The 22,797-nt window shown below is 40.4% G+C and overlaps 1 protein-coding gene across 1 annotated transcript in view; it reads left to right on the forward strand.

The window, feature by feature from the left end:
• The window catches only part of UBAC2 (UBA domain containing 2), a 286,963-nt gene that overhangs the window by 87,284 nt on the left and 176,882 nt on the right, over nt 1-22,797 (forward strand). The window contains exons 5-6 of the mRNA XM_032610727.1: nt 4,478-4,601; nt 8,053-8,100. Coding sequence (XP_032466618.1) covers nt 4,478-4,601; nt 8,053-8,100 — 172 coding nt within the window. The remainder of the gene's footprint in view (nt 1-4,477; nt 4,602-8,052; nt 8,101-22,797) is intronic.

A 22,797-nucleotide genomic window follows, 5' to 3' on the forward strand; every position in this document is an offset into this window, starting at 1 on the left:
AGAAACCTTGTCAAACAGAAGAGCTACAACTCACCTAAATTCTTTGGGTCTCCACCCCATTATATAAAATAAAAGTATTGAACTAAATGATCACCAAGATAATTCCTAGTCCAATAATTCTGTGAGGGGGAAATACAGAGATTTTATGATTTGGTGGATCAGTATGATAAAATCTTCTAGAACTAGTTCCTTTAAAACTTGGATTGAAGAATCCTTGAAGAAGACACTGTTGAGAAGTTGTTTTTCAATTTGTTGAGAAGCCATCCTGGTGGGGTTTTGGTTTTTAGTTTTTGAAATAGTTTTTATTAAGTAAAACGTTGTTATATCATGAAATCTAGGTAAAGTAAATGTTCTAGCAAACTGGATCTCCCCCTTTTTTTGGTATTAGAGTAGTCAGGTGTATAAAGAAGAGGTGATAGGGTAATTGTCCTCTGAGATGCCGTTGAGGTTTAGTGTGAGATAATTTCATGAGCTCACAAACCTTATTTTTATTGTTGAAAGTTACCAGGATTTCTTTAGTTGTACTGTAAAAGTGGAGTCCATGTCGTTTTCTGTAGAAGAGATGGACGTTTGTGACCTGAACTGAGAGTTTCTACTATTTTATTTGTTCTGTCAAGCACAGTTGTGAGTATAGAGTAGATACTCAATAAATATTAGTGATGTTAGTGAATGAATTCTTTATGAACCGTGTTCCTCTTTTCTGAACTTCAGCCCTATATGCTTAAGCCAGATAGGACTTCCAGAAGTTAGCCGTTCACAATACAAAAAGGTCAAACTGAGTTATTGTTGCCAATATAAGGAACAAATGTTGTCATAAAATAAGGAAAAGAGAAAAACTGGTCAGTGACTAAAAACACTCAGTGTGTATAGAAATAGCAATGGAAATTTTCTACAAAACAACCTGTATAACTGTGGTCTGAACTATATGCTTTTGTATTATGGGTAGATGTGGTTTAGTGTTTAGTCATCATTTAAAACTACACAGTGATGAATAACTTCTAAGGAATTTTGAAACTTCTTCTATTGGTATATAAGATATGAGCTGCGGTCATTAAAATTCCTATCAATATTTCTTTACATTGGAATGTAACCTCAAGCAAGAACTCTGCTTCAGATTTTTTATTATAGCTTCATTCTTTACACTTTATTGCTAAATGTAAACAGAAGACCTTCTATAAGTTAAGTACCTGAAGACATGTTCTGTAGTGAGAAACTCAAGTGCAACCAAAATAGAGTTTTCTTATTATTACCAAGAGAACAACAGGCCATATTTTGAGTATATCTGTGAAACTGTATGTTTCAATCCCATTAAAAACAACAAAACAAGAAAACGGTTCTTTAAAGCAAAAGACAAATTCTGCTGTATGGTTTTACTATTTTAAAGAGAAATTCATTGATTCAGCAAGTACTCACTGAGCAACTACCCTGTGCCCTAGAGAGTGGAGGTAAAGCAGCAAACAGACCGACAGAGGTCCCTGCCTTCGTGGAGCTTCCATCCCAGTCGTGGAGACAGATGATAATAAATAAGCCGCATAGTAAATTAGGAGGCTATTGGTGCTGTGGGGAGAGGAAAGAGAGAAGGCAGAGTAAGGGTGGGGCTGTGAGGTGGGCGCGGGCTACAGTTTGGAGTGGGGTGGTCAGGGAGGGCTTCTTGGAGAAGGTGCCATTTGAGTGAAGACCCGAGGGGTGTAAGGGAGTGAGTGATGCACTTGTCTGTGGGAAGATGGCCAGGAGAGGGGGAAGCAGCGGCACGCGCCCTGGGGCACAGTGCCCGGTGCTGTGTCCGGGGAGCAGTGAGAGGGAGTAGGGGGAGTCTACGGAGTAGAAGGCAGGTCGGGGTGGGGGACGCAGGGTCTTGTGCGTGTTTGTCATGACTTTGGCTTTTACTCTTGGCTGGCGGTGGGTCATTGCAGGATTTTAAGCCCAGGAGCGATTAACTTGTTCTTTTTAACGAAAAGCATGCACAGCTGCTTCATCAGCTGTGTTTCTGTGTAGTGTTGATATTTAGAATGACAATTTAAATAACCCTCTGTTAAAATTGCTTTCGTTAATTTTTTTTTTTTAATCTAACAAATGTTGCCGGTCGATTACGGGTAAGTGTCCGCATTAGGCACTAGGGGGATGCAACGCTAAATAGAACGTGGTGCTTTCTCATAAAATGAATAATCTGATGGGAGATTTTTTTGAAAACCCTATGTAGTTAGTTAAGATGTAGATCATACAGCTGTTCAAGAATAAGAATTGTTTCATTGCCCCACAGTTAATGAGCTTTTCTCCTGTGCCAAGCACTGGGTCCAATGCTGGGATAACCACAGGCATGTATCTCCTTCCCTGCCTTGGGATGTATTCAGCCCAGGAGGAGGGCCAGAGGAGTGAAGCATTCCAGACCCGTCCTCCGAGCTGTCTGCAGACCTCTGCTGCCCTGTCCCTGCCGTCTCCTTACGAGACCGCGGGAGGCTGCATCTTACCCGTCTTCGGGTCTCCAGTCCTGACCAGGGCCTGGCGCTCAGCTGTTCACTGGTTGGGGTTTTCCCTCTTCTAGCATTTATTACATTCTTATAGCTGCCTGTAGATGCTGCTGCCATCTATCACATCTTCAACATGTGTTTGGTTTGGTTTTGTTTTTAATAGAATCGAGAGGACAGTGAATAATTTTTTTAATAATACATTCTCTATCGAAGATGGGAAAATGCACGAGAGGGACCTGTTGTTTCCACAGAGATGATAATGAGAACATTTCTTTGTGGAAGTGAAAAATATTTCTTGCATTTTTCTTACGGTAAAAGCAGTTGTTCTCTGTACGATGCCACTTATCCAAAACATGAGAAAATAAAAGACTAATTAAATTAAGCCGTGAGTTTAATGAAGAATGGGTGTAAGTGTGTGTCCAGACCACATGCCTCATTCACGTCTCCTGCCTCGCCCTCGTAGGAATGTGAGTTCGCCGTCCTGGAGCTCTAGTTCCTTGAGGTTTGGGGCTGCTTCTTACTTAGAGATGTGGACGGAGCTGCTGTGGCCGGCCCACTGCCTCTCACACAGATTCACTCAAACAGTGAAACTGAGGGCTTCCCTGGTGGCGCAGTGGTTGGGAGTCCGCCTGCCAATGCAGGGGACACGGGTTCGTGCCCCGGTCTGGGAGGATCCCACATGCCGCGGAGCGGCTGGGCCCGTGAGCCATGGCCGCTGAGCCTGCGCATCCGGAGCCTGTGCTCCGCAACGGGAGAGGCCACAACAGTGAGAGGCCCGCGTACCGCAAAAAAAAAAAAAAAAAAAACAGTGAAACTGAGGTAGCTGTGAGGGTGAAGGAGAGCAGCTAATCAGCAGGAGGGTGGAGGAATCTCTGGGAAGAGGAGCTGAGCCCTGTCATACACGGTAAGTGTAAGTTTCCTAAGCAGAAAAGTGCAATGGACACTCTTGTGTTGAAACAATAACCTGTGTCAGTGAATAGTCATCAGAGCCTAAGGTGCCCAGGGAGCATCTGGGCGGGGAGGGGGTGAGAAGGGATGGGCCAGATCAGGGGAAGGGAGAGGAGGACTGTTGCAAGGAACCACACTGGTAAGAAAGAATCGCAGGACTTTGCTCTTTTGTGCTGATGTTTGAATTTCCTCTTTGGATACTGGCAGCCTGTGGAAGGAAGGGTTTTAAACAAGGGTGTGACATGATCAGAGTTGTATTTGGGGAAGACAATACTGTTGGCAGTGTTAGCAGATGGATTAGAGAGAAACAAGAGTTTAAGTAGAAGGACGTTTGTGACTTTGGAATATGTCAGGTCGAAGGTATCAAATCGAGTTTCATAGCCAAGGTGAGGGGACAGCCGGACAGTTTGAGGACTCACTTCATTTTTTTAGTTGCAGCCATAGAAGGGCTTAGGATTATACCAGGAGAAACTGGAGCAAGAAGAAAAGCCTCTAATGGAACCCTGGAGAGGGTAGGCGAAGAGTGGTGGGAGACACATGGGCAGACCGGCAAGAAACAGGGTTTAACACAAAAGCAGGAAGGAATTTGAGGAAGGGAGGACAGGAGCGGTGTGCCTTGTCAGGTGCTGGAGTGAAATGTAATTGGACAAAGTCTGAGATGAAATTTTGGATTTGACTGTGTGATGAATTGTAATGTTTCTTGCTTTTGGTTCATCTAGTCTCTTTCATCAGATTTCAAGTCATTCGTGAGAAGAAAGCATAGCATCAACTTTAAATTTTCTCACAGTGCTGACAGTTCATTAGTAGATGCTGAGCCACCTCTGCAATAGTTTTGAGAGGGTCGACAAGGGTTAGATAATTAGAGGTCTCATAAAATGTTGTATATATGTACAAATTATTTTGGATGGGATGTACGTATAGAAACCCACTTGTGTGTCTAAGACCATGCTTTCAGACTGAAATAAAATGATAAGCAGTGTTCCTTCACATATGCATTTACCATGGTATTTTAAATCGGGTGCTACACCATAGTGATTTTGTTTGTGTGTTTGTTTGCATAGCCTGGCGCCTGTGTTTGCTCTGTTTGTACCGTTTTACTGCTCCATCCCGAGAGTCCAGGTGGCACATATTCTGGGCCCGTTGTCCATCACAAACAAGACGCTGATTTATATATTGGGACTACAGGTACAGTATGCATTTTTATGTTCATGTTTCTTTAACCAGATCTCTCTCTCTCTCTCTTTTTTTTTTTTTTTTTGGTCTTTTTCTCATTTGATCTCCTTGAAAACAGTGTGTTTTTTTCCCATAAGTTTGGCTTTGTGATCTATATCAAACGTTCAAAGGAAGTGTTACAGAACAAGAACGTCAAGGTATATAAGATACTAGAATACTTTCATAGCCTTTAGAAATCTGATAAGAGCTTTACACTGTAATTTGTATCGGTGGAAAATATTTTAATTTCATTGTACAATTGCGTTTAAGTGTCTTTTAAAAATCATAGTATGAAGTGGAAACAAATGAGAACAGTCAAAAGGTGGAAAGTGGAGAACCACTGTCAAAATTAATGTATTGAATAGAGTGTCACAAATAAAGCTCTGAAGCTGGAACCAGATATGCTTTGCCAGCTTCATAACTCCTGCGCTGCATGGGCTTGATTGCACTGTCACCATCCACTAGATGGTTTGAGACGAAGGCCATTAGAGGACTGACTGTTTGACTTAAATTGAAAAAGATTATCTTCACCAATATTCCATGAATACTGATTGCTCTCTGCTGGGTTCCAGGCGCAATAATAGAAGATACATGTGATTTTCAGTTTTCAACCTGTAGTACCTGTCACTTTCTTTCACTCTCACACCTTTTGATGTAAACTTTTATTCTACTGTTTCCTGTGGTACCATGTGTAGCTTGGCCTTTCGATCCACCATTATGCTCGTAACATTCCTTACCCCACGCATGTGGAACCGATACCAGTGTCACTGTAGAATGCCCTGCTCCCTCCCCTTTTAACCTTCAGCATTTCCTCTAACTTCTCTAGTCTGCTGTCCTGTGTTAGCAGTGGCTCATCTGGGGTGGGTGTTTCCTAACCAGTTTACAGCCGTTTCTCATGAAATATGTTTATCCTTCATCTCTCAACCTATATAGCGTTACGATCTCCCTTATCCTCCCTAATACTCGTATAACCTAATAGCCCATTTCCGCATTTTACTCTTACTCCTAGGATTTGCTGTGGCATGTTTAATTTTTTTTAAGATGTTACAACAGAAGGCAGAATGCAACGGTAGAAGAGCACCCTGGATGGGGAGCAGGAGACCCAAGTTCCAGTTCTGACATTGCACACATTACCTTGAGACTTGGGTCAAGTTATGGAAGCCTCTAAGCCTCATTGTTGACTCTAGTTATAGAGCATCTTTGAGGGTGAAAAACATTGTTTTATTAATTATGGAGTAGGAATTCAGTGGAGCATTGTGGAAAGTCTTTGGAGTCACGTAGACTTTGGTTTAATTAGTTGCTCTGGTAATTATTTTCTTTCTCTGTCACTTTTTCTGAGCCCCCATTTGCCCATCTGTAAAGTGGGGATGACGATATCTATCTTACAGGGTCATTTGAAGGATTAGAGATTATAGCATTGAGTTTTTAGGGTAATCTGAACAGATAATAAGAACTAAGTCAATTGGTTCCTATTATTAATTAATCATTTATGTCTCTGTGGCTGCCACCTTTGGTTTTTCTGAGATTGTGAGTGGGTTGTTTGTTTTGTTTTGTTTTGTTTTGTTTTGTTGGTGAGGTAGAAGCTGGTGTCAGAAAGTAGAGGTGGAAATGCCCCTGGCTTCTTGATAAAATCTGAAGTCCTTAGCATGAATGGCATCCAGGGTTTCTTCTTGCCTGTCCCATGTCAGCCCCCACCCCCCCCACCTTGACATGAGCGTGAACCTTTTGTTCCCAAAACTTCTGTTCTCTCCTTCCATCCCTCCCCTCTGGATCTTCGCACATGTTTCTGTGCCTCTGTCTCTTACTGAACAACTTCTTAAAACCAGGGACGTTTGACACATGAATGGATGAGTGAATGAATGACTTTAATCATGATCAGGAGAGCAAAAATATTTGTGAAGGGTCATTTAAGTACACATGGCTCAAGAGCCAGTCATGTAATGCCCGGTGCTGGGGGCTGTGGAGGAGAAAATGAAGCATGAGATGTGGCACCTGCCCTCAAGAAGCCCAGCTAGGAGAGAAGGCATACAGTAAGTGCTGTGAAAGTATTAGCTGTTTTATTGTTCTCTATACTTTTAGAAAAAGACTATAGAAAAATATTTTTCCACATAATTCTCATCCTTGTTATTATCGGTCATTCACACTGAACAAGCATCCATGCTAGATCAAAGGATTAAATTTTAGATCAAGGGATTAAATTTGAAGTTGTAGCCAGTGCTCATTTCCACATGAGCTAACACAAGAGCACAGCTTGTCAGATTCTTTTTTTACCTGTGCTTTGTCATCTCTTACCTTTGTCGTCTTTCTGTGTATCTTTTTTTCTATGTATCCTTGATAAATGGGCACCACTTTGAGATTTTCATGTAGCACAGTGTCAGCAATGAACCCGCTTCTTTCTCTACAAGCAGAAGTGCTTAAACTCCCCATCTAAAGATCTAAATGTGAACAAACGCTAAGCTACAAGTCTTTTTTTTTAAATCTGCATATGTGACTTTATTTTATTCCCTAAATATTTCAGTGTATATTTCCTATAAACAAGGGCATTCTCTTACATAGCCATTGTTTAGTTAACAAAATTGGGAAATTAACATTGATACAATCTTATTCAAATTTTTATCTTATTCAAATTTCACCAATCGTCCCAATAATATCCTGTTATTAGGCTACAAATCTTTTCTTTCTTACAGGAACACTTTGAGATGTCTTGTGACTTTTTTTTTTTTTTAAACCCTGAGCACACCCTTGGAGGTAAATGATTTGGAAAACAAAGGGAGAGGTTTCATAAGACCCAGTTCTAACTGCTTTTGCCGTTAATGAACTTTGATACCATTACTTAGTTTGCTCTTTCTTGGGTAAACTGGAATGAGAGTGTCAGCAGTTAAGCAGAGCAGCATTGGACATGGACCTGTATGATGGCAGATGTCTTCCATCTAAAACTAGAGTAGCAATAACAAGAAATTGAAATGAGAGAATTATATAAACTAATATTACATGTCATTACTTAACACCAAGCATTGGATGGTGACTACATATTTTGTATGTTGTTAATGCTGATACTTTCTTTCTATATAGTATTTTACTTTGTTTAAGCCAATTAATGTCCATTTGTAATTAAGAATATGCTTGAATTTCACTTATTTTTCTTTGCACGGGAGTGGGCTGGGTTCAACCAATCTGTTTTAGGCTATTGAAAAGCTGAGTTAGGTCTTGGTATAAAAAAAAAGAAAGAAAAGAAAAGAAAAATGAATATGTTGTTTTCTTCTATATAACAGAATTGATATTTATTAATTTTCTATTTGTTTATATTAAGGTATATATAATTAAGACTTAACATAAATGGTTATGGCTGGAGTTATGTAAAAATAAATAAGCTGTGACTGGCAGTCGAATTTCATTTTTAGTTGCCTTTTTTTTTCTTTTATAGCTTTTCACCTCTGGTTCCTACATCTGGATTGTAGCCATAAGTGGACTTGTAAGTGTGATTCCCCCCTCCCCCAATTCCCCCTCTTTTCTGAACAAACTTTAGGAAAAATGTCATATTTAGATCATGGGTCATATTCAGGTGTCAGATTGCATCTCAGAGCTACTTCCTTAGTGATGAAAAACCCAGTTGCATGGATAATTGAGATGAAAGAAGCCAGTTTGTCTCAGTTTTCAAGGTAATTTTAATGAAAGTTTTAGCTGAGTTTGTCAGTGTTATTTTTAAATTACTTAGTAGTTGAACTCATAGTAGGACAAAATGGCAGAAAAAGAAAATGAAGAAGTTGGATTTACCAAAATTAGTGAGAGATATTCTGCTTGTTTTGGAAAGAGACATGGTCATGCAAGGGGAAAAATAAGGTTAAGTGGAAAGTCAGGTGGATTGGAACTGATGGAAGATTCATCAGGGTGTGTGGCCAGAGAAGGAAGAGGGCGGCGTCTCCTCTGTGTGCCAGATCGCCTTCATCTCCCCCATCCCCACCCTGCTGTATTGTATTTTATTTTATTTTAATAAGCATATAAGTTTATTTTAATAAACTCTATGAGGTATTGAAAGTGAATCTAAAGCATGAAATTGAGCTTTATTTTTCATCCATGGCTTAAATTTGAACTCCCAAATTTATCTAAAAATAAGTTTATAACTAGTATATGTGAAATACAGTTTTCAATTTATTTCTTGGAAAAGTCTAAGAAAATTACAGACTGGATTTATAGTAACATGTGTAACATCAAAGGGAAAGGATTTGAAAATAACTGCATTCCACTGCAGACATTTTAAGTAAGTTATCACTACTTACTCTTGTCTCCTGGGTGAATGGTATTTTGAGACACTGGGTCATTACTTTCAGCCTGCTCACTTCTTTCCTTCCTTTATGCTGTCTGTTTTATTCCTTTTCTATGTTTATTCTTTTCATATACAACTTAATCCTTCACTCCTCACAACATCCAGCCAGAATTCTGGGGATTGAAGTCACTTTGTTTCCCCCTCCCTAAACATTTTTCTCAGATGCCCAGATTTGCTTCAGGAACACAGAGCTGAACTCCATTGTGGGGTCTTCAAGCCATCTGAGCCACCTGGTATTCTTAAGACTTGTAGTGATTTAAAGGACAGCCTGGGGTCATACTAATCCTGTGGGGCACAGTGGCCAGGCTCTGCCCAGTCTAATCTCATCCCCACTTGAACTGCCAGCTTGATTGGCAGGTGCTTAACCAGCCTGCAGACAATAGGTAGTTCATTGCTTTCATAATGAAAGCAGCGTGAGAATTCACTCTTTTGTTCATGATAAAGTTCTGTTTCTCTTAGCAGTGATAATCTTGAGCCCTTTTTTGGATATTTTCCTAAAGCATTCAAAAATTTGAAAAGTACCTTATTGTGTTACATTTCATTGTGTTAGTTTACTGTTAATCGATTTGTTCACATTATCTGGACCCCTCTTTAATAACTCATTATGTGACTCATTTGTTTTAAGGCATCCCATTTTCTTTCTTTATTCTGTTTTCAGATTCCTGGTTTTAAAATAAGTTCTTGCTGTCACCTCAGAAAGTTTCACTTTGTGACATTCGGTGCTCTCGAATTGGAGGTTGCATTTTTCATCTCTTTCTAGTCTTTTTAAAATCTAAAGTATGTGTGTTGTGATCAGTCTTTTCTCGTACAGATGCTTAACAGGTGGTAAGGTGCTTGATTTAATTTTTTAAAGGATCAGAAGTTTAACAAATGTTTAACATTAAAATTCCTAGTTTCAGAAGAGTGAATAGAATTGCTCAGTACTTGAAATATAATCCCCAGATGAATGTAGCTAGCATTTGAACAATCCCACTATTAGTAAACCCCTTTGAGCCAATTGAACCTTCACTTTATAGTAACTAATTCAACTAATATTACTGACCTCCTACCAGTACACAAATCTGATAAATCTTCATATCAGCCTTGTTCTTTATTATTATTCCACCATAGTTAGATGATACTATGTTTACTTAAGATGATTAATATCAGGGATAATTACACCAGTTTTCCTTCATGCTATACCATAGATGTTAGTGCTTGTTTTGAATTTAATGAATATTTTGTTTCTGACTTTTTCCAGAAAAATCATACTTTTGTTATGAAATATTTAATGTAATATGGTATACTTTAGATAAGGATAATTATAAAGGAGGATATTCCAACTATTTGTGAATGTTTGGTTTACACACCACTGGTTGAGGGAGGGAGATCTGAGATTCACAAAGCCACAGCTTGTCCCAGATGTCTCTTGCTCAACCTGACTTCTCCTCTCCCTGTATTTATCAGGCAAGTTCCCTTTTTTGTTTTTGGGGCGGGGCGGGGGGGGCTGTTTTTATGCTAAATAAAATACTAAAAAGAAAATAAAACTTTTACTACCAGAAAGAAATGCACAGATGGTTTTCAGTGTTTTGGAGGAATGTTAGAAAACCTGTTGATAAAATAATCACCTTTTAGCTCTGAAACCAATTGTTCTCCTAACATACTATATGTAGTAAGGAAGTAATTTTATTTCAATCTGTGTTTTTAAGAGAAAAAGCTTTTTTTTATAAAAAGACATTTGTGTAAACCTAAGTCATGTGTTATCTGCTGTCATAGAAACCAAAACCTTTACTCATGCTCTTCTGAAAGGCTGCCAACTTTGGGTTTATTTTATTTAGTTATTGGTGGATTTATTTTGCTTAGGGTGCTTTTTCTCTCTCCTTGTGTCACCCATTCTTTCATGATTAGAAATGTTTCTGAATACATAGCTTAAAAATATCCCACTGACTAAAAGAGGAGGAGGAGATAAATTACATCAGGACAGTATTTTGCTAGGTGGGAGTGCACTTTCTGTCTTCAGTGATGTCACAGAAAAGAATAAGGGCTAAATATTTTTCCTGGGTGGAGGGGGGTTGGGGAAGTGTGTTTAGCTTATGAGGAGCAATAATGAGTTAATTTGACTAGGACAGCTGTCTCTCCACAGTTCTGTTTTGTGGTCCCTCAGGGATTCCAGCTGCTGCCAGAAAGGATAAGGGTCATCCCGTTTTACGTAAAGATTAAGATTACAGTAAGTCCCCTACATACGAACCTTCAAGTTGCGAACTTTCAAAGATGGCAGTGCGCGTTCACATGTCCAGTCAAGTTAGTTCACGTGTCTGGCGTACATTGTCCTGTGCGTGCATCCTCTGCAAGTGGTTGTGCTTTTGTGTCCTTTACGGTACTGTATAGAGGACAGCACCGTACTCTAGACAGTATCTGTACAGTAGTACAGAATCTTTACTTCAAGCCCAGGATGTCAGGAAGGCGTACAAGCAGCGGGGATGTAGCTGGTACTTGCCTGTTCACTCGATGCCAGCGCCTGGATGCCAGCTGTTGTACTGGACTACTGTACTTTTCAAGGTCCTGTGCTGTAAGACTAAAAATGTTTTCTTTATTTTTTGTGGGTTTTTTTCATGTATTATTTGTGTGAAGAGTATTATAAACCTATTACAGTACAGTACTGTATAGCCGATTGTGTTAGTTGGGTACCTAGGCTAATTTTGTTGGACTTACAAACAACTTGGATTTATGAATGTGCTCTCGGAACAGAACTCGTTTGTATGTAGGGGACTTAACTGTATTCACACGTACCATTGATACATGTTTTAATGTTGCGTTGTTCTTCCTTTGACAATTCTGGCTTTTAACACCAACTTTTTTTTTTTTTCTGGCTGCGTTGGGTCTTCGTTGCTGCGCACAGGCTTTCTCTAGCGTGGCAAGCGGGGGCTGCTCTTCGTTGCGGTGGCTTCTCTTGTTGCAGAGCACAGGCTCTAGGCGCGTGGCCTTCAGTAGTTGTGGCTCGCGGGCTCTAGAGCTCAGCTCAGTAGTTGTGGTGCACAGGCTTAGTTGCTCTGCGGCATGTGGGATCTTCCCAGACCAGGGCTCAAACCCGTGTCCCCTGCATTGGCAGGCGGATTCTTCCCAACACCAACATTTCTTTATTTCTTTATTTTTTTTTTGCAGTACGTGGGCCTCTCACTGCTGTGGCCTCTCCCGTTGTGGAGCACAGGCTCCGGACGCGCAGGCTCAGCGGCCATGGCCCATGGGCCCAGCCGCTCCGCGGCATGTGGGGTCCTCCCAGACCGGGGCACGAACCTGCGTCCCCTGCATCAGCAGGTGGAGTCTCAACCACTGTGCCACCAGGGAAGCCCCCAACACCAACATTTAATATCTAAACTACGACTGTTTTCATGAAAGTTTGCAAAATGGTAATTGGAAAGCTTGGCTATTGTAGCCAAGTGAAATATTTCAGTGTAAGTGAGTGCTTGAAAATGTTAGTATACACCTACTTTCATCATATTTGCACCTCATGTCTAACTACTCTTCTTCACGTCTTTGGTGAGAGACCTTCAAAAATTGAGGCTACTCTGTATGTTCACAGTTCCTCCGGTCTTGTTACACATTAATACTTTTTTTTTCCTTAAAGAAAATATCACTTTCTTATCGAACTTTATTTAAGTTCTTTTGTGGTTCTGCAGAAAGTCTTTAGGCCCTCCGTATCCTTGCACTTCTTCATTTTCTGCCATCTTACGAATCATAGTTATGAGTCATTACCCCTGGGATGTACCCTAATTCTCAAAAGCTGATGTCTCGGGCCTGAGCTGATTCTAGCACGATTAAAATAGGGGCCTGCTTTTGCCAGTTTTTCTCTTTTTACAGTTCACATATTCATCACCATTTGGTCCTCTTTCAAGCCGTTTTGCAGCAGATGAACAGACAGGCCTGTACTTCTCAGACTCCAGGCTTCTCCCCTTCAACCTGTCCATTTACGATCTAGTCATTTCCTGCATTTGTTACCTGTTCTGTACAGTATGTCAGACTTTGATTATCTTGTGATCAAGCAACCTTAGTGTGAAAGAAAATCTGTCCTACCCGGTAACAAGATTAGAAACATAGATTCACACCAGATTCGTTAGGACTTTGGATGTGGTCTGAGTTTGTATGTTTATCTGTAGGCAGTGAGGATCTTTAAAGCTTTTCAAACAAAAAACTTCACGATGGTGCAAGATTATAGAGTCTCATTAAGGTTTGTAAGTCAAAGAAGGGGGGAAGGAGAGAGTTGAGCAACGTTGAAGGAGTCAGGATGGCTCATTTGTGGGCTGTGATTTGTCTGTCTGTCTTCCCCCAACAAGAGTTTTAAAGACAAAAGAAATAAAACATTGTCTATGGTAACTGTAAAAGAAAACGCATCAAACAGAACCTTATGTTGATGGGCTTTCCAAGTCATGGTATATCATTAAGGAGAAAGCTTATGGAATTAGCATAATCTGCTATGGAAATCAGAACTTCTTTGGAGTAAGTTTTCGAATCCTGACCTGCATCTCGGGTGAACGAGGATGGGGAGTTGGGTCCTCTGAGCCTTGCCCTGCTTTTCATGTCTTTCTCTGCTCTTCATGCTTCCTTTTCTTCTTCCTTATTCTTGCTTCCCTTAGATTTCTTTTCCCAATTCACCAAAAGAAGGGTACAGTGTAGCAGGTCAGGTAACTCATCTGACGCCCAAGGTTTTCAGTTGAACTTTAGGGACTAAGATGATTTTCTAGCAGTTCATTGAAAATGAGGGCAGGGCTTCCCTGGTGGCGCAGTGGTTAAGAGTCCGCCTGCCAATGCAGGGGACACAGGTTCGAGCCCTGCTCCAGGAAGATCCCACGTGCCTCAGAGCAACTAAGCCCGTGCGCCACAACTACTGAGCCTGTGCTCTAGAGCCCGTGGGCCACAACTACCGAGCCCACGCACCACAACTACTGAAACCTGTGCACCTAGAGCCCGTGCTCCGCAACAAGAGAAGCCGCTGCAATGAAGAGTAGCCCCCGCTCGCCACGACTAGAGAAAGCCCGCACGCAGCAACGAAGACCCAACGCAGCCAAAAATAAATAAATAAATTTATAAAAAGAAAAAGAAGATGAGGACAGAAGCTGCAGAGGGAGGTCAAGGCTGGTTAGAGCTGTGAGGTGGGTTGGGCTTGTGAAAGAACCTAGTGTAGAAGTAGAAGATGACAGTGGATCCTTAAGAAACAGCCATATTTAGAGGGTGCTTTCACCTTCTTATATAACACAGAATTTACAATCCCAACACCAAATTGAGTGCTTATCAATCCATTGTACAACTCTCTCTCTCTCTCGTTCATTGATTCATTCATACCTTCTCTCTCCCCCCATTTTCCCTCCCTTCCCCTCTGTGCCCCCTTCCCCTGTCCCAAAACCTTCTGTCCTCTGCCTTGTCATGACAGTTACAACTCAGTCCAGGGCTGACAGAATGTCTTATTAGACAAGTGTTACACAGGGAGTGACTAGTAGACTTTTAAATGTTCACTGCAGAACAGATGAAATCATGCCAATATCTTGATAAAGCTGTCAGAGAAGTGCCTCATAAAATATAGCTATAAAATTTTCATTACTGTAACTTACCTTCTACTAACTTACCTTTTTTTAGGCAAAAACCTTTCGGAGGCTTTCAGAATTAGGCCTCCTCAGGCCCCTGTCTCAGCCCTGTGGACCCTGTGCTCCAGGGACACTGAGCGTCTTACTCTTCCCGGCACCTCATGCTGTCTCAGGATTCTGTGCCATCACTTATTTGTCTTTAACAAACACATGGCACTTACTATGTACCAGGCACTTGTGGTAGATTATGTTGTTTCTTCAACTGTTTTGTTTGTTGAGAATATTTGCTGCCCGTCTCTGCGGGCACCTCCCTGAAGGGCCTGCCTCTACGTGCCCTGCTAACATCAGACTCTACTCTGTGACTTACATGAGCCACTGGACCATGAGCAGAAGTGATGAATGCTTCACAAGCAGAAGTTTTAAGAACCATTGTGTGGTTCTGCCATTGCTCTGTTCCTTTTGTCGTGAGAAAAGCATGTGACGTATAGAAGCTGCTCCTTCAGCCCAGAGCCCAGAATGAAGAACACACACGGATCGGGGCTGTGGCCACCATGTAAGATGAGTGAGGAATAAACCTTTGTTATAAGCTACTGAAATTTGGGATAATTTGTTACCACAGTATAACCTAGAGAGAGCAGACTAATACAGCTCTTTTCTAAGCAGTTTACTAATATTATTTAATTAGTCCTCCTGAAAACCTGATGATGTAGGAACTGTTGTCCCCGTTTTATAGATGAAGAAACTGAGGCACAGAGAACTTAAGTTATTTGCCAAGAATAACTGATAAGTAGTGGAGACAACATTCAAATGCAGGTACTGGAGCTTTGGTGTCTGTGCTCTTAAGAGGTGGCTTTGCATAACCATATGCAGGTTCTTCCAACTATATCCATTCCTTCACCATTAGATGCCTTCTTTTCCTAGAAAAAAACTTATTCATTTAAGTTCTCACTCTGAAGCCTTTTCTGAGTCTGCCCTTTCAGTTTAGAAACTATACATTATTCTTTATTTTATAATCCCCAGTGCCTAGCAAAATGTCTGGCATTTTATCTTTAGTCTATAACTAATTGTTGAGTTTCAGAATTCAGTATTATCAAAATAATTATTTCTGTGCAATAAAACGCTGTAGCTCTTTGTGATCGTTGGGATGCTGTCAGCGTGTACTGCCTCACTAGGTTCTTGACACTCTCTCTGTGGCGGTGGAGAACCTGGGCTTACCATCTGAAAGATGAGGAGGCTGAAGTTGAGGTTGCACAGCTGATGGATGATAGAGCCAGGACCAAAGGCCAGGTGTTCTGGCGGTCCAGTGGGTTCAGTGCCTTCCACTGCACATTTCAAGGCTCTCATCCATGTCTGTTTCAACCACAAGACACAAAGGTACAAAGCTGTTCTTAGATCTTCTCTTGACTATACCACTAAGATGAGGCCCTGATCGTCGTCAACGGAGACACGATTCTGGAGGGAGATCTTGGTCACGAAGAAGTTTTAAAAGTACCCAGAGGTGCTGAAAGACACATATCCACAGCAGCTTCCTGCAGCCTTCATTAAAAAATTTTGTGGGCCGACCAATATCTAAGAAAACTTTATCCCATTGGCAGCCTCTGCCTTCTCCCTATTATGAAGAATTCTGTCTATAGCTATACTGTACTTTCTTTTCTAATATCATCAAAGATATTTAACTGGTCCTCCATATGATGGATTAAAAATGCAGCTCAAACCTCACCTTCAACAAACTCTTTGCCTTGTGTTTCTGGCATTGTCATGTACAAGAAAACGAAGTAAAGGATGGCTTTGAGAAAGCGTAAAGGATAGTATAAAACGTTGAGCTGGGTCGGTACTGCTGCTGGTCAAAGGAAAAAGAAATGGAGATAAGGAAGAGGTTAGCAAGAAAAACACGCATGCATTTTCATTTTAGATGATTACTAGTAGTTTACATGGCAGTTACCCCACAGAGCATTTTCTCACAGGGTCTTTACATTTGTTTTCCTATCAGGAGATGGAAAGTCTTGAATCGGTTTTGATTATCTCTTTAAACTGATTTTTTAAATAGAAATGTCCAGTGTTCCTTCTTCTTTGCAGCTGATTGTGTTGATACTTTTCCTATACCTTGACTTTAACCTCTGGTAAAGAACTATGGTAAAAATCAGTGCATGAGATTTTGAATATATTCATTATAAACAACAGCATATTATCAGAAAGTCTTATGTTAGTTTATGTTAGCTTGGAATATTTTTAAGGTATCAGAAGTTTTTTATTGCTAAAGATTGGTTTTAGTCTCCGAAAATCCCACCTCTTTTATAAAGTTTAAGAGGAGAATTATACATCCAGAAATGTCTTAATCTTTCTAGGTCTTCACATTTACTTTTTTATGAAAAATTGTTTTCTTTTTTGTTCATTAAAGTGTTACATGCAGTAAAATTTACCAATTTGAAGTGTACAGTTTGGTGAATTTTGGTCATTGTATACAGTTTTGTAACCACCACAATCAGGATAGAAAACAGTCCCGTCACCCTAAACATTTTTTTCATGCTGCTGTGAAGATCTGTGTACACATTTATGTGTGGACATATGTTTTTACTTCTCTTGGGTAAATGCCTAGGAGTAGAATTGCTAGAATTTATCATATGAAAAATATATGGTACCATATTATTTTACAAAGTGACTGTGCCATTTTGCATTTCCACCATCAGTACGTGAGCATTCCATTTCCTCCGCCTCCTTGCCAGAACTTCGCATTGTCAGTCATTTTAAGTTCAGTCATTCTAGGTGGTGTGTAATTATATCTTGTGGTTTTAATTTGCGTTTCTCTACTGACTAGTGATTTGGGCATCTTTTCCTGTGACTACTAGCCATTTGTATATCTTCCTTTGTGTTGTGTCTGTTCAAATCTTTCACCCACTTTTTCGTTGGGTTACATTTGTATTATAATTATATCAAAAGAGTTCTTTTTATATTCTGGATATAAGCCCTTTGTTGGATATATTTTGTAAAAATTTTATACCAGTCTGTGGTTTGCCTCTTCGTTTCCTTAACTATGGCTTTCAATAAGCAAAAGTTTTAACTTGATTAATTCAGTGTTTCAGTTTTTAAAATAGTTTGTGCTTTGGTATCTTAAGAAATATTTGTTAATCTGATGTCACAAACATTTTGTCCTATGTTTTCATCTAGAATTTAATCGTTTTTGCTGTTACATTTAGGTCTAAGATCCACTTTGAGTATAATACTTGTGAAGTTAAGGGTTGAGATGTATTTTTTTCCATACAGATATCTAGCATTGTTCCATCAACGTTGAAAAGACTCTTTTCTCTTTTGCGTATTATCCTAGCACCTTTGTTGAAAGTCCGTTGACCAGTGTGGGTCTGTTTCTTGACTTTCGTTTCCATCTCAGTGATTTATATGTTTGTTCTCATGCCGGTACCATACTGTTTTGAGTACCTTTGAGTATGGTAAGTCTTGAAACCAGGTAACATAAGTATTCCAACTTTGTTCATCTTTTTCAAAACTGGTCAAGCTATTTTAGGAACATTGACTTTCCATATGCCTTTTTAAATCAACTTATAATTTCCTTCAAAAAAGAAAAAATGCAGTTAATATTTTGCTTGAGATTGCACTGAAACTATAGATCAGTTAGGAAGGATTGCCATTTTGATATTTTAAAATATGGCCACAGATTATTTTATACTTCAAGAGATGGAGCTTAATTCCCCTCTTCTAGAGTGTGGGCTATACTTAGCGATTCACTTATAATGAATAGAATATGGCGGGATGGAGTGTGACTCCAAAAGGCTGATGATAAGAGGCACGTTACTTCTATCCTGCTCCCTCTCAGGTCATTCATGCTGGGGGAAGCCAGCTGCCATGTCACAAGGGTACTGAAGCAGCCCTGTGGAGAGGTCTGCATGGCAAAGAATGATGGCATCCTGCCAGCAGTCAGCACGGACTTGCCAGTTGTGTTTCTGAGCTACATTAGAAGCTGGTCCTTCAGCCCCAGTCAGGAGTCCCAGATGAAGGCAGGTAGGCTGACATCTCGACTGCAGCCTCATGAGAGACCTTGAGCTACAGCCACCCAACTAAGCAGTCCCTAGATTTCTGACCCACATAAACTGTACATATAATAAATGCTTATTGTTTTAAGCCACTGAGTTTTGGGTAATTTGTTATTCAGTAATAGATAACTAGTACAACTATTTTAACAATATTGGGTCTTCCAATTCATAAACATAATATGTCTACATTTTTCTAGTAATTCTTTAATTCCCCTTTTTAATTTTTAAATTTTCGATGTACAGGCCCTACACATCTTTCATTAAATGTATTCCTTTTTGTGGGGTTTTGGTGCTATTTTAAATGGAGTTATTTTGTTCCAAATGTTTGCTGCTTGTATATAGAAACGCAGTTGATTTCTGTATATTGCTATTGTATACTGTAGTTCTGCTGAATTTGTTGTTTCTGTGGATTCCTTATGGTTTCCTACATATATGATCAAGTCATCAGGAAATAGGTTTGGTTTATATGTTTTACTTCTTCGTTTCTAATCTGTGCCTTTTATTTTTCTTGCCTATTGCACTAGCTAAGACCTCTAGTATAATGTTAAATAAGAGTGGTGAATAGACATCCTTGCCTTGTTCCTGGTCTTAAAAAAGGATTTCGTTTTTCCCTGTTGAGTCTCTATCTGTAAATGTGTAAGTTGTTCTTGATCTTTACATTCATTTTTAATTTGTTATTTGTAGTCCAATGTAAGAAGCAAATTTTTAACATAAGCCTGTTTTCCCCTCAATTTTGGTTTGTTGAATCAGTTTATGAAAGTGAATATAAGTTTAAAGGGGGGTGGTCTCCTTGTTGAAAGGGAAATTCAAAGGCATTTACATTTTAGCATTTGATTAAGGCTTTTTTCCATGTGCTAGAGACTCTAGCTGTCTCCCAATGTATTTTTTTCCTTCATAACAGAACCTTCATCTTATTTTTTTTTTTTTTTTTTTTTTTTTTTTTTTTTTTTTTTTTTTTTTTTTTTTTTTGCGCTATGCGGGCCTCTCACTGTTTGCGGAGCACAGGCTCCGGACGCGCAGGCCCAGCAGCCATGGCTCACGGGCCAGCCACTCCGCGGCATGTGGGATCTTCCCGGACCGGGGCACGAACCCGTGTCCCCTGCATCGGCAGGCGGACTCTCAACCACTGCGCCACCAGGGAAGCCCCCTTCATCTTATTTGAGGCAGCAGGGCCTCCAACTAAAAGATCACATTTTCCAGTCTCCTTTGCATCTAGGTATGGCTATCAGACCAAATCCTGGCATCCTGGCTAATGAGCTATAAACATACGTATTGGTGGGACTTCTAGGAAGGCTCCTTAAAGTAGCCTTTTGTCCTTTTGTTCTTCCTCATTTTCTTCTCCCCGCTGCCTGGAATGCAGTTAAGATGGTTGGAGCTTTTCTAACCTGAGGGAGAAATAAATTTCTGTTGTATTTAAGCCACTGTTATTTGCAGTTTTCTGCTTTATGCAGTTAACCTAATCCTCTTGACGCATGATTTTCTGAAAGAAAAAGCTTAGAGCAGCTTTCTAAGACAATTTGTTAGAAACAAATAATCTATTATTAGTTTAATTAATTCTGTTAATTAATTCTCTTATTCTAATTCAACTTTTCAAGAATCAGAAGGATACCCAGTGTTTAAATAGATACTTTAAAATGATATTGAAAAAGAAAAGAGGGCTATGGGAAATTCATCTGAATCACTCTTGTACTTGACAAAGAACAAGATAGCAAGACTTTCAATAAGTGCTTAAAGCCACATGACTCTGTCACGAAAACAACAGTCATTTCATAATTAATCACAAGTGGCACAAATAACTTCGGGCGTTTCTAACTTGTGTACATACTCTGTGCATAATAAAATGAGTAATTTCCAAAGTTCCTTCCTTCTTTCTTTAGCGTTTTTCAGTGAAGGAGAAGGAACAGGAAAACGTAAGGTTTGTTAGAGCAGGGATTTTCTTTGTTTTGCCTCCTGCTGTATCCCAGTGTTTAGAACACAGCCTGGCACCTTATAGAAGTTCAGTAAAATGTGTGTTGAATGAACACGTGAGGCCTCAGGGGGCCTGGTTTCCTCAGGACTTGAGTGAATATGAAGTCTGCATGAAGGGGTCCAGATACAAGGGAACGTTTGTTCCCTCAGCTCCTCTTTATCTTGTGACGGCAATGCTCTCCCCCAGGAAAGCAGCCCCTTGTGTTTGTCCTACTGTCCCATTAGATGACAAGTTTCTTGAATGTTGGGACTGTGGTTCACCAGGACCCTGGCAGTGTAGTTTGCCAGGTAGGCTTTTGTTCAGCCACAGTTGACTGGAGAAGGAGATCAACAGAAACCTGAGTGCTGGTGCCAGGTCATGGTTTCTCACCTCCGCTGGCTGTGGTTTCATGCTAACACTAAACAAGACCAGAGGACAGTTGAGGTTTACTCTCTGTAATCAAGGGAGTTTCACATGTTTCCACACAGCAAATTAAATTCTTTATTCCCTTTGGCCTGGACTTTCAACTGCAAGAGGTCCAGAATGCTCTCTGGTTGCTTCACCTCTGGGACCCTTTACCTGGTCGGGGTTCCCAACTCCTGCTGCTTGAATGCTCTGGTTCCAGCTCTCCCTGCCCTTCGCAGACACAGCCCGCTTGTTCATTTCCACTGTTTCTGAGCATCCTGGCCCTGAGCCCTGGCCTGCCCGAGATCACTGCCACTGCTTCATCCCTTGTCATTGGGCCTCTCAGCTTGATCTTGGGCTTCCGGGCTCTGAGGGCCTGCCAGACCTCTCCCTTAGAATTTCCCCTGGCCTCTTGATACTGCAGATCCTAGCCGGTGGTCTATTTTTAAAGCCTCTTTTTTCACAGACTCTGTGGGTTTCAAGAAAACTATCATTCGGAAGTCCCAGTATAAGAAGGGTTGGTGATGTGATTATCAAATATTTATAGGAAACTAAATTCTTAAAGCTCTTTATATTTTAATCCTTTGTGTGAATACCTGTGTTGACCAAAAAATTAATCAATAGTCAATCTAAGAAAGCATGGAAATTTTTATCTGCGCCAACCCAAGGATTATAACCCAGGAGACAGCCTTTCAAAGAGTTCTGAGAACTGTTCCGCAGAGAGAAGGGGGAGGCCGATACACATGTGACTTTGACGAAGGAGTACATGCAGTCAAACACACATCTTACTAGAAGGTTACTGCTATTTGCAAGGAACAGATACCTTAGTTAATGGTCTTAGTGTTTTTCTAAGTATGCAGAGGTGCAGGAAACTAAGTTTACAACATTTTCTCCTGAAATATCTAACTGTCTTAAGATCCAGTTCTGTCAGTTTTCCCAGAGCACAAAGTGCTTCATCCTGAACTTCGCTTTGAAATCCTCTCAGAGTGTGCTGCTGTAGGTCAGCGACTGCAGTGGCTAATGACTTGATTCTTGGAGAACTGGATGGTGGGCAACTTTGTTTATTCTACAGTCCCTTCCCTTTCAGTCTGAGTATTGACTAAGGTTTGGGAGGCATTTCGTGACCAGTTTTTCCCACTGTGCTTAGGAATGCTCATTCCCAGGTCAGAGGAGGATTTCATTGATAGGCTACTCAGTGCTATTACTGGACTGGGCCCTGTTAACAGTAGTCAAAAGCCTCTGGACCTCCTGTCTTACTAGTCTGTTGTGGTCTAGGAAGTGGTTCCCTCTTGTTGCTTCTTCCCGTATCTAGAGTCACGCTGTTACAATCATTGATCTTATAGGACTGTATATTTGGTCAGTGGTTTCAAGTCACCTAATCATCATTTATTTTACCACACATTTGGTAATGCAAAAAAACAATAATCTTGTAAAATAGGCAGAATACAAGTAATATAGCCAGTAAAATTAATAAGGTCATAAGTCAGTATCTAAACCAAGAGCTAAGGTGCAGCCCAGTATCTCCCCAGGTTGTCTGACCAGTCTATTCTGAACCAATCTCTAAGGAAAATGATATATTGGCATTGTACATAAAGTTCGCCTAAGGTGTCTGCGTGTACAAGGCAAGTGGTGGGTCACTGTGACCATTTACAGGATTGAGTAAGGAGTGTTATCATCTGAGGAGTTACATAGTAGCGCCAGAAGGAGAAAGATTGATCATTGTGGTTGAGCAGGTATTTCTGCCGTAGGGGAGGTCTGGCTAACACATAATGCAGAGGCACAGAGCACGCTAGAGGAGGTGGAGGAGGACAAAATGGGCAGAGAAAATTTTGTGTTTGAATTTTTCTTTTCTTGCCTTAAAATATGAATTTTAATTTCACCACCTGAAACATTT

The sequence above is a fragment of the Phocoena sinus genome, chromosome 18 (assembly GCF_008692025.1).
Source record: "Phocoena sinus isolate mPhoSin1 chromosome 18, mPhoSin1.pri, whole genome shotgun sequence".
Taxonomy (NCBI): Eukaryota; Metazoa; Chordata; class Mammalia; order Artiodactyla; family Phocoenidae; genus Phocoena; species Phocoena sinus.